The sequence below is a fragment of the Hypomesus nipponensis genome, chromosome 26 (assembly GCF_054491055.1).
Source record: "Hypomesus nipponensis isolate SF chromosome 26, ASM5449105v1, whole genome shotgun sequence".
Taxonomy (NCBI): domain Eukaryota; kingdom Metazoa; phylum Chordata; class Actinopteri; order Osmeriformes; family Osmeridae; genus Hypomesus; species Hypomesus nipponensis.
In genome coordinates, this window is record NC_140386.1 from 1,877,685 (window position 1) to 1,889,694 (window position 12,010).

Consider the following 12,010-nt stretch of genomic DNA (forward strand, 5'->3'; position numbering starts at 1 on the left):
CTAAATGAATGAATTTGGCAAATGATAAACATATAGCAGCACCCACACAACCCACGCCACACTTGACAAACGAGATTACTGAACAACATTTATAACAAAAACTTAATTAAAACAGATCAAGTCAGTCAAATAGAACAAGGAGAATGTGTTGCTCTCAGGAGGAGGCTGGCTAAAAGGAGCCCATATTGGCACAATGGATCCTGGCTCTGGCTAAATCTACAATTGTCCACTACAGATGTGCTATCCACAACCTGGATGAGAAACGAGTATAAATTACTGTGATTGGTTGGTTGACAAAAAGTGACATTGACAAGCCGTCATCTTTCAAGACTTTATGAAAAGTTTAACACGTTTCAACAAAAGGCACCTGATATAGCTAAGTGACCAGCTAACCAAACCCAAACCTTCCTTATCTCATGCCTATTTTGTTCTGTCTCTGTTTTTGTTTAACAAGATGTTTAAGCAGCCCACAGAGCCATGCTCCTGGTAACTATGTTTTGAATGATCAGCAGCGGGGCGGGGAGGCTAGTCTTGACTCACACACTAACTGTGCTCGTAAAAAAAAAAAAATCTGTTTCGCACACGCATCAAATTTTAGGGGCATATGCGAGTGAAATAGTTGCACTGTAGAGCCCCGGCTCTTATTATTGAGGCTTATCAGACATCCCAACCTGCATAGACTCCCCCCCCCCCGGGACGCAAGCCGGACGCATGAAGTACCCCCTCAACCAGCACGTACACCCCCCCCCCCCCCCCCGAGACGCTGTCATGACGCGTGATATGCACCTATCTATACCCGAAATGACCATTTGACATTTGACCATCTCTCGCTCGCTCAAAATAAAAAATCCCCGATTTCCGGGAGAATGTATAGCATTTGCAGGCGTCAGGGAGCCGCTATTGAAATGCGGGAGACTCCCGGACCTTCCGGGAGACTTGGGATGTCCGGCTTATTGTCAACGATGGATACATGCTACGAAGTTGGGGTGCGCTGACTGCGCTCACCATGCATACCTTGGGTGGAGGAGGATTGTCCGGCATCTGGAGTTTGCACCGTTGCTTCTCGAAGACAGTCGAATGCATTTTACTTTTATCTGACGCACAATGTTGAGGAGTAGTGTTCCCCCCCTTACATTTGTTTTATCTTCGAACGCATATTACACGTATCTTCGTCCTTATCTTTGGCTTTATTAAAATGTAGCCAAGCCTTTGACCGCTTAGTACGTTCAGCCATCGTAGGTAGCAACAACATGAGAAATGAAGCGAAGTCGGGCGTGAGTAGGGATGGGTATCGAGAACCGGTTCTTGTTTAGAACCGGTTCCCAGTTAATCGATTCCTTGTTTGCAAAATTCCTTAACGATTCTGTTAACGATTGTCTGTGCTGTTGCATGCGCAAACGTTTATAGTTTATTCAGACTGCAGCAAACATGGCAACTAGGAAGAAGCGTTCTAAAGTTTGGTTGTATTTCACACGACAAAATGACAACGCCACTTGTAACGCGTATAAAAAGTATTTTTCGTCGGGGCAGGAATGCAGGATGCACAGACCTAGTTGGCTGTAGAAGGGAGAATCGATAAGAGAATCGATAAGGAATCTAATCAATAAGCAGGAATTGATAAGGAATCGGAATTGTTAAAATCTTATCAATACTCATCCCTTGGCTTGAGCCAATTAAATTCTTCTTTTAGTTTAAAGGTGGTTGGCAGTCCATTCAAATTAATTTAGTAATTTTATTAGACAATCGATGTATGTGTGTGCACCAGTGATTTGATTTAAATTAGTAAGTTACATTAAATTAGCCTACCTAGTCTCGATAGCGGTATCGATAAGCTCGGACCTTATTGATCTTGGGGTTTAGAGGAATTTGCAACCGGTTCCTTGCAGAACCGGGTATCGATCCCCATCCCTAGTCTCTATGTCCATAGACTCACTGAGGATCTGTCCGTGGGGAAGCCTGAGGTGTTTGCGATTCCTCCGCAGAACACCACCAGACTGCAGCTGGACTTCGTAGGATCTTGCATCCACAGCCCTGAGAACTTTGCCTAGTCTCCAGAGTGTGAAGTCCAAATGGCTGTATTCACACACAGTCCCCTAGTTTTAATGTGTCCAGATATTTGGCTGATCTGTTGTAGTTGGCAGACTGGCATTTTTGGTTATTTCTTAGTCCTTGCTGCACGTGTTCGACTTTTGTCTGCAGAAGGCTTGCTTTTGTGGGCAGCAGTGTTCTGGTGCGGCAACTGAGAAGTCTTTGTGCTGGACTGGTGTCCAGGCATTGTGGCGGGGTGTTCTGATGATCCAAAAGAGCCAGCTTCGGATCCTGTCCAGCCATTTTAGCTTTGTGCAAGTCTCTTGGTTGTTTTGAAAGCTGATTCCACTTTGCCATTGCTCTGAGCGTGTCCAGGTGATGAAGTCTTATGCCGGAATTCCCACCATTCACTAAACCTTTGGAATTCTTGCGATGAGTATTGTGGTCCATTGTCCGAGATGACAACATTAGGGATGCCTTGTCTGGCAAAGTGGGCTTTCAGTTTCTTTATCATAGTTGTAGATCTTGTGTCTAAGAGATAATCTATTTCCCAGAAATTTGAATAATAATTTACAGTGATGACATAGTCCTTGCTGTCAAAAGAAAACAAATCTGTGCCTACCTTAGCCCATGATCTGTTTGGCATTTCATGCAAGATTAGTGTTTCTCTTTGTTGCTTATAGGCCACTGACCTGCAGATGTCACACTTGGCTACATGGGTCTTGATCTGGTCATTAATGCCTGGCCAGTAAACATACTCTCTGGCTCATCGTAGGCATCCTTCCACTCCGAGAGGAGTGTAGACGGCACGTGATGTCTCTCCTTAGTGCATCAGGTATGACAAGACGTTCACCCCGAAACACTATTCCATCTTGGTGACTCAGTTCATCCTGGAATGAAAAGTATGGTCTGATTACGGTTGGTGTCTTCGTCTTGTAATTTGGCCATCTTTGTTGTATGGTTTCAATGAGTTTCTGCAGTGTCTAATCCTGTGTTGTTGCAGAGCGGATTGAACTGAGGCTGTCTGCCGAGATGGGTACATGCTGCAACATATTACACATTAACAGTCTCTATTTCAGCTTCCACTGAGCCAAAGGTTGACACTCAGGGAGGTACGCTCCCCTCAAGGTGTCTGCTAACACCATATCTTTTCCTGGTAAGTACACAACATCCACATCATACTTTTGAATATGCATCATCATTCTTGAGTGCACTCAATAGTGGCCTTTTCATTATGTTCTCTAAAGTTTTGTGGTCACTTTGTACAGTTACCTTACATCCATACGTGTACTGATGGAATTTCTCCAAACTCATCATCAACCGCTTGTCCGGGGGTCGGGTCGCGAATTCCTTCTCTATTTGGCATGGCCCTTCTCTGTCTGTGTGAGTGCTCTGCTTGCAAATGCTACGGGCTTACCCCTCTGGACCAGGGCTGCGCCCAAACCTGTGTCTGAAGCATCGCACCTCACAGTCAATTCCCCCCCCTCCAGGCTGTAGTACTTCAGCACAGGTATGTTTGAAATAGTCTCTTTCAATTAAGAAACGCCTGGTCATGCTACTCTGTCCACTTCCATTCACCGTCCTTGTGTGTCAGTTGCCTGAGTGGCTGACAGTGGTCAGAGAGATGAGGACAGAACTTAACCAGGTAGTTCACCATACCCAACAGCCTCTGAAATGCTTTCACATCTGTTGGTTTTGGCATTTGTTCAATGGCACGTTCTTTTTATGGATGTGTCCTTAGACCATCCACTGTCAGGAGATGTCCTATTTAAGTAGCCTCTTTTTCCCTCAGCTTGAACTTGTCTGCGTTCAGTTTAATGTTCTTTTCTCAGCATCTATTCAGGAACAGTCTCAGCTTCTCATCGTGGTCTTACTGTGCCATTTCTTGTGTCTCACCTTGTCCCGTGATCAGCACATCGTCAGCAATGATGTACAGACCCGGCAGATCCTCCAGCGCCTGTGTGAGCTTAAGATGAAAGACGGGGCAGAAGTGTGGTGCTGACCCCCATTGGAAGCCTCAGCCATCAGTATCGTCCAAATGGCGTTGCAAATGTAGTCAGAAAGCTTGACTTTTCATCGAATTTCACATACCAGAAACCACTTTTAACATCACATACTGTAAACACTTTAGCTTTGGCCAGATCTACATTTATATTGCATTTAGTCATTTAGCAGACGCTCTTATCCAGAGCAACTTAAAGTAAGTAGAAGGACATTCCCCCCGAGGCAAGTAGGGTGAAGTGCCTTGCCCAAGGACACAATGTAATTTTGCACGGCCGGGAATCGAACCGGCAACCTTTTGATTAATAGCCCGATTCCCTAACCGCTCAGTCATCTTACCCCATCTGGGATGGGGTCAGATCTGGGAGAATGTCCTCAATCGTCTGCAATGGGAAGTGACTACGCTTCAGCGTCTTGTTCAAGGGTCTTGGATCTATACATATCCGTAGTTTCCCGTTCTGTTTTTGGACAACAACCATTAGATTAATCCAGTCTGTGCTGAATTCTACAGGTATGATGATTCCTCTGCGCTGTAGGTCCTGAAGGTCCTCGTTTTTTCCGCCTCTTTGGCAGCTACACAGGTTTCACCTTGTTGTCTATCTCCAGCTTATGTTTTCCTTCAAGGCAGCCATCACCCTTGAACATACTCTGAGACCTCGGGTGTCCTGTTGCCAAGTGCACATACGGACACCCTTATGCTTGAACATGGTGTTTGTTATGGACAAGCCGTGTCTAGCACAAACGTCCAACAACAAATCACTGCTCGGGTTCAGACCGGGGGGGCCGTTCCTCCCAATCACGCCCCTCCAGGTCTCACTGTCATTGCCCACATAAGCATTGAAGTCCCCCAGGAGGACGAGGGAATCTCCAGGAGGAGCGCTTTCCAGCACCCCCTCCAGAGACTCCAAAAATGGTGGGTACTCTGAGCTGCCGTTTGGTACGCAAGCACAAACAACAGTAAGGACCCGTCCCCCCCCCCAAAGGCGGAGAGAGGTTACCCTCTCGTCCACCGGGGTGAACCCCAACGTACAGGTGCCGAACCGAGGGCAAACAAGAATTCCCACCCCAGCTCGACGCCTCTGACCAAGGGCAACTCCAGAGTGGAAGAGACTCCAGCTCTTCTCAAGGAGACTGGTTCCGGAGCTTATGCTGTGCGTCGAGACGAGGCCGACTATATCTAGCCGGAACCTCTCTACCTCACGCACCAGCTCAGGCTCCTTTACTGCCAGCAAGATGATGTTCCACGTCCCTAGAGCTAGCTTCTGCAGCCGAGGATTGGACCGCCAAGGCCCCTACCTTCGGCCGCCACCCGTCTCACACTACACCCGAACCCCCATGACCATTCCTGTAGGTGGTGAGCCCACTGGAAGGGGGTCCCACCTTGCTTCTTCGGCCTGAGCCCGGCCGGGCCCCATGGGAAAAGGACCGGCAACCAGGCACTCCTCATCGGGCCCCACCCCCGGGCCTGGCTCCAGGGGGGGACCCCGGTTACCCGCGTCCGGGTAAGGGCAACTGGGAACCATTGTTGTTTCTTCATGGTAGGTTTTTTGAGCCACGCTTTGTCTGGTCTTTCACCTGGAACCTGTTTTCCCTGGGTGACCCTACCAGGGGCATAAAGCCCCCGACATCATCCATTTTGCGCCTGGACTTTTATTTTGAAGGCTCCACAGATACCTATCATGTTGGGTATTAGCATTTGCAGCATTTCCTTAGCTACAAGGCTAACAAGCTCATTTGAGAGGCAGGCGAAGCCAGTTTGAGAAATTAGCTTAGAACAAAGGGGGGGGGGGGGGGGGGGGGCAGGACGCACAGACCTAGTTGGATTTAGAAGGCTATCACCAGGGCATGGAAGCTCCTATTAGGTCAAACAAGGTGTCAATCATAAAGGCCGAGTGTACCGGCCATCATCATGTTTTGTTCGTAAATATTCAAAGTGAAACTCCTTCCATGAGCGATAGTGCGTGAGTGACTGGCGTGAGTGACTGGCGAAGGCAGAATGATGCAACAAGATCGTGGATGTAGATGTGTGGAGGTAATACATTGTTTTGGACGATCTACTTGACCTGGTTAGATAGTTTGGACCTTTGGGAATGTAACCAGACCATTTTTGTTGGGATGTTTTGCATAACTGGACCCCTGTAAGCCATAGTAGGTAAGTAAATACTTTTTCCTCACGCTTTTCAACAAAGGTAGTATATCACAAACATATATCACACGCAGGAAAGCGCGTTCCTGTGGTCTAGTAAGTCCGTATAGTTACCAATATTTTTGAGTGCAATGCGTTACATTACTTTGTTACCTATAATAGTAATATCGTTACTGTAATCTGTTACTTTGTAACTCGTTACCCCCAACACTGTGTACAATGTACATTGTGCCCACGCCGAAAACACCTCTCCAATGCCGCGAACACTACCTCAAATCTGTCAAAGCATCTTCAACGGCAACATGCTAACTCAAGACTAGTAGCAAAAGATCCCCGGACCTTGAGTGACGCTGACGCCAATAAAAGGTTGCCGTTGCTGACACCAGCCAAGCAGCCACAAATTCACTTTCAACAGCAGGTTACCAAAGCAGATATAAACAGGCTTGTAGCAGCATACATAAGAGAAAATGTTGCCATTTAAAGTTTTTGTTGCCATTTTATTTTGAGATATTTTGCTTACTGGCAGTACTGTAGCATTGTTATGCTTGACAACTTTTAGGTTGATGTAAACAACTTTTTTGTCAGTTTTGTGGTATCAAAAAGCATAAAAGAGAGATCTGTCCTCATTATGATAAGAATTTGAGTTGATTTGGGCACATATATGGTACATATATTGTTATTTGGCAAGTGCATCTCGGGTGATGTTACGAAGTCATCAAAAAGTAATGTAACTAGTAGTGTAACTAGTTACTTTCAGCAGTGAGTAATCTAGTAAAGTAAAGCATTACTTTAAAAAAAGTAACTAGTAATGTGTAATATTTTTTTTTGAGTAACTACCCCAACACTGGCCCCGACTGCGTGATATGACAAGTTGCTTAGTGTCGCGCTATGTCTCGCGTCCCCTGCATGAACCTTAGAGTTTTCAACTCTATTTAGCAACCAAAATGATCATGTTATGACCTATGCGAATAGTGTTATGGTTTGATTAATTTTGGAAGTATCATCCTAGAGTCCACCACGTTTACTTTGCCCAGGGTGAGGGGCAATGTATTTGGTAAACTTCTATAAATCTTATCTGCAGATTATAAAAAATCTGTCAGATTAGACACAAAGTGTGGCTGCATAACTATTTTCATGTACAGGGAAGTTCTCCAGACATGTTCTATGTAGAAAGTATGTTTTTTTTAATCCATTTGAAATTCCGGTATAAGGTAGCAAAAGGATTAAATATTTGTAGGGTGTACAAGTGCCAATGTGCAGGTTACCATCTGTTCAATGCTAACCTGCTTCTTGCCTCTTAATTCTCAGAGTTTTTTATATTTGGCAAGGACTAAATGTGACAACTGACAGTAGAGACCGATCTTATTCTCTGTGAAGCAACCTCTATGAACTAATGCCCTTTTCATTGTGGCTTCCAAACTATAATTTGTAGTGAAATTATTCAGCTATCTTGCAAATATATTTATTACGCTATGTATCAGGAAATGGACCAGTGACCTGCAAAATATAATCCTGAAACAGGCATTAAAACACACTGTCATCCTCAGCCTAAGATTATAATTTTTTTCTGTTTCAGATTCTGGATGTGTGCAACGTGATGGTGGTTGTGTCTCGGTGGTATGGGGGTATTCTTCTTGGGTCGGATCGTTTCAAGCACATTAACAACTGTGCGAGAAACATCCTGGTCCAGGAAGCTTGCTTCTCCTCCCAGGTCAGATACTCGTCCCCCTGGTATTGTTATCACAATATAGTCATTAGGATTGCACCATCAGTTTGCACTGCCTTGTGAAAACATTTTTAACAGGGTGAACATTTGAATCTACATAAACACATTTTAGTGTTTCCCACAGATTAGAAAGCTATTTGTGCGCGGGGAGGGGGGGGGGGCTGTGTGCGTATGTGAGAAAGACGCGTGAGTGAAAGAAATATGGAGGGAGAGCAGGGAAAGAAAATGCAGCTGAAAAAATACGCTGCATGTTTTAACCCAAATAGTGCTAAAACAAAATATTTTTTACGAAACGCAATGTGGCAGCTGGTGTTGATTCTGTGGCGCACTGCTACAAATTAGTCTATGTGTGGGAAACACTGCATTTATTTTGTATTAGTCATTGTGTGAGGCTTGTTTTCAACAATGGACCCTATTTTAAGAATATACATTTTTAAATTTTGCCTGAATTTATCCTATTTCCCCATTTATAACAGGATGTAATGTTTACCTTTTTATTTGGTCAATGACTGTCTTTTGCAAAATATTTACACTGAATTCCTCATTGTTTTTATATACTATAGAGTTTAGTTATTGTTTACTCATAAAGATCAGTAAGTGATTTTTAAATCTAGCCTACTTTGGGCCTATAAATACCGTCACTTATTATTGGATGGCAAGGGTCCCCGTTAACATAATTGACGTGAATTGAAAGCTAATTCATACACAAAGGCAATTCAAAGGGCTTTACAAATGAGCCGAAGTGTAAGTGTAGTGTGTATTTATTAAAACAAACAAACATACAATTACGTGTAAATAATGATAATTATTAGTTGCAAAATTATAAAGGACAAAAACTAGCCTGACGTGGTCATACTCATAATTCTAGTCAGAATATGAGTCCGAAAACTCTCCGTTGGGCTGTGACTATGGGGCGTGTTTCAACCGAACTCGTAAAACAAATGCCTCTTTGCTCAATTGGATAGACCAACAACCAATCAGAGCAACGTAAAATGTTGTTTGTTGAAAACAAATTCAACCCAAGGGCTCTTTTGTGACGTTGTTAGGTACGTTACTGTTGATCATCTGTCCATCATCGTATAAAGCCCGCCCTGGCAATTTCATTGGTCCGCCCAGATCCTGGTTTTATATAGTTGTTCCCAATACGAGACCCTTCAGACCAAACTTCCAGACCAAATTTTTTAGTGGGCGGGGCGAAGTTGGGCTGGTAGCCAGGCTAGACAAAAACGGTATAACTACTTATTTTGCGCAAACATGTCAGCTCTCAATTGTGTGTAAGAGTGCTCTTGGGTGTGCGTAAATTCTGTTCCTACCTAAGAACAAATCCCAAATAAGAAAACATTGATGAATGCGAAAATCTTTGTGAAAACTGCATAAGTGGGATTTAAGAACATTTGGTGAATGAGGCCCATTGATAATACTAAAATAATTGGAGTATATTTAGCTGAGAAAATATATATATTGCTCAATAATAATTACTAAGATTTATATAAGTAATAAAAAGAAAATTTTGACCATGTGACACTGTTCTCTTAGAAGAGTCCATGTAACAAATATGCCATTGGAGTTATTGTTTCATGAAGATCTATCAAGGTTCATCATGATACTTTTTAAAAAGTTTTTAATTGGAACTTGTGCCCATTATTATACTCAACCCCTCCTATCACATTGTTCTTGTTTTACAGGATGGCTCACCCAAACGAGGAGCAAATAGCAAGAAGCAAAAAATCAAGAAGACAAATTAAACATAATCCGTGCCTTCATCACCTCCCTTTTGGACTACTGCAATGGAGTGCTGTCCAGGGTATCCAACGAAGCACTGAACAAGCTTCAGCATTTGTAGAACTTTGTAAGAACCAGAGTTCTTACCCAGACCAAGCCGTGGCAGAAAATCTTCCCCACCCTCATACACCTTTACTGGCTCAAGATTAAGTCCTTCATTATGTAGGGAGTTAAATGATGGCCAAACAACAAAACCTTTTCCCCACGGTTTAAAGAAAGAGGGGGAAACTGAACAGAGTATTAACTAGTGGCGGGAATTGATTCATTTTTTAAATCTAGATTAATCTCATTGTAATCTTGGCGTTAATCTATATTAATCTAGATTAAAATGGCTCATTTGAATTCTGCCGAAGGCATTCAGAATGTGTGCTACCCAAATAATGGCTAAAACTACGTCTTTGAGAACGGGTTTCAGGGGCTCATCTCCTGTTTCCAAAATGCATCACAAACTGCTTGAGAAAGCTGTTCTACTATGATAATTGGTAATAAAAATAAATTATGTTCAAGATGTATGTGTTTATTAACTGATTAGTTAGCTTGGCTGATAGAGCTGTGCTGAAGGGGTTGCCTCGTTTGCACTCAAACATAGTCGTTTGACGACGACTCTTCCCCCTGCGCTACATCAGTGCTTGGCCCGGCATCTTCCGCATTAGCTAAGGGATGCTCTGCGTTGAGGTGGTATTTGAGACTGGAAGAACACAGTAAACTAATTCTGCATAGCACAAGGTGCAAACAACCTTAGTCTTGACGAGGTTTCCATTGGGAAGCTTCTTAAAAATACAATTTCCCTGAAGCAAACCAGGCAGCTTCATAGTTGCATTCATGTTAGCACGTCACGTTTGATATGATAATTTCATACACAAGGCATACACACAGGTTCGAAGACTCGTTCTCGCCCCCTACAGTGCAATTCGGCTAGGTATACATACGCGCTAAATTATCAAGGTGAAAGTCATCATGGCTTGCGTAGTATAGACCCAGCTCCCAACCCAACTTTGAGAATAGATTAACGGCAATATTTTTTTTTTGCGCGATAAGAGTCTCACGTTAACGCAGCACGTTAACACCGATAACGGCCCACCACAAAAAAAATACAACCATTTCTCACTCATTCAGGTTTATGCCATTTATTATATTACATCAGTGCATCAGCGTATGTTTTGGTGCAACAAACAAACTCGGAGACATTACACACAACTGTGTGTCCAATCCACATACTGTGACACATACACATTGCATTCAAGTGAGGTCTCAAGTATTGCTAATTATCACAATAAAACAGTAAGCCTGTCTAATTCCCAATCAGACCAGGAGGTCAGTGACTGAGGGCAGTAACTCTGTCAACTCGAATTGAATGTTTGAAGTCCGAGACACAGGGTTGCCACGGATATCAAGTCGGGTCAGTTTAGGGCAGGTAGTTAGAGGCTGAAGATCAGAAATCTTGAAAATGCCTGCACAATGTGGTCAAAGAAAACATGTACATCTTTTCTTCACTTTAAAAAAACAAGAACACAATGTAACATTCACCTAACATTTGAACCTTTTCCAAAATATTCCTGCATGTGAAGTGATTTTAATTTGAGTGTTGATGTATGGTTTTGTCTTGTATGTCTTCTTTTTTTGTTTTTCTTGCTATGGACTAAAGCTTGAAAAATGAATTCCCAAACAATTTGTGAGTTGAGACAAGTGAATTAATGAGTGAAGAACTTTACATAAGGATACGGTTGTTCTTTAAGGACACTTCCTCCAGTTTGGGGAGATGATTTAGGCCATCAAGCTCCTCAATTGAGTTATCATCAGCATCCAAAACCTATAACAGAGACGGAATTTGTACAATAACCAAAATAAAAAAATTGTCAACAAAAAAACTACCAGTTATTTATCCCATTTGTGAGAAAATTCCTCTTCTGTTCCATAACTGACTGGAAATATCAGAATATATATGAAGGTTGTCCAATGCAGGCTTGCTGTCCCAATGCTAGAGGGAGAACAACTTAAACTGTAAATGAACAACAACCAACAACAAATGTACACAACATTTTGAAAAATTATCCAAAGACCCGAACACACGGTCGGCAGATGAACGAATCATTGATCCGAAGACTCGATTGGCAGAAGAACGAAACATTGGTCCAAAGATACGGTCAGGAGGTTAACGATTCGTTCCTTCTTTCAGGTAACAGTCTTTGGATCATTTTTCATGTGACCTGCATAGGCTCAGTACTGGTAGCTAGAGGAAACAGAAATGATTTGTTAATTTCCCGACTGGGTCTTTGGGTATGAGTCTTTGGATTATTTTCCACGTGACCTGCAAAGGCTCAGAAAAG

At 43.1% G+C, this 12,010-nt stretch overlaps 2 protein-coding genes across 9 annotated transcripts in view; one reads left to right on the forward strand and one right to left on the reverse strand.

The window, feature by feature from the left end:
* The window catches only part of impact (impact RWD domain protein), a 54,103-nt gene extending 43,914 nt beyond the window's left edge, over positions 1-10,189 (forward strand). For both annotated transcript variants that reach the window (XM_084692335.1, XM_084692336.1), the window contains 2 exons: positions 7,752-7,886; positions 9,587-10,189. In XM_084692335.1, coding sequence (XP_084548461.1) covers positions 7,752-7,886; positions 9,587-9,646 — 195 coding nt within the window. In that variant the 3' untranslated portion in view covers positions 9,647-10,189. The remainder of the gene's footprint in view (positions 1-7,751; positions 7,887-9,586) is intronic.
* A 605-nt stretch (positions 10,190-10,794) lies between these two features.
* The window catches only part of rabggta (Rab geranylgeranyltransferase subunit alpha), a 62,978-nt gene continuing 61,762 nt past the window's right edge, over positions 10,795-12,010 (reverse strand). For all 7 annotated transcript variants that reach the window (XM_084692329.1, XM_084692328.1, XM_084692331.1 and 4 more), the window contains 2 exons: positions 11,406-11,493; positions 10,795-11,134 (listed from right to left, as the gene is read on the reverse strand). In XM_084692329.1, coding sequence (XP_084548455.1) covers positions 10,986-11,134; positions 11,406-11,493 — 237 coding nt within the window. In that variant the 3' untranslated portion in view covers positions 10,795-10,985. The remainder of the gene's footprint in view (positions 11,135-11,405; positions 11,494-12,010) is intronic.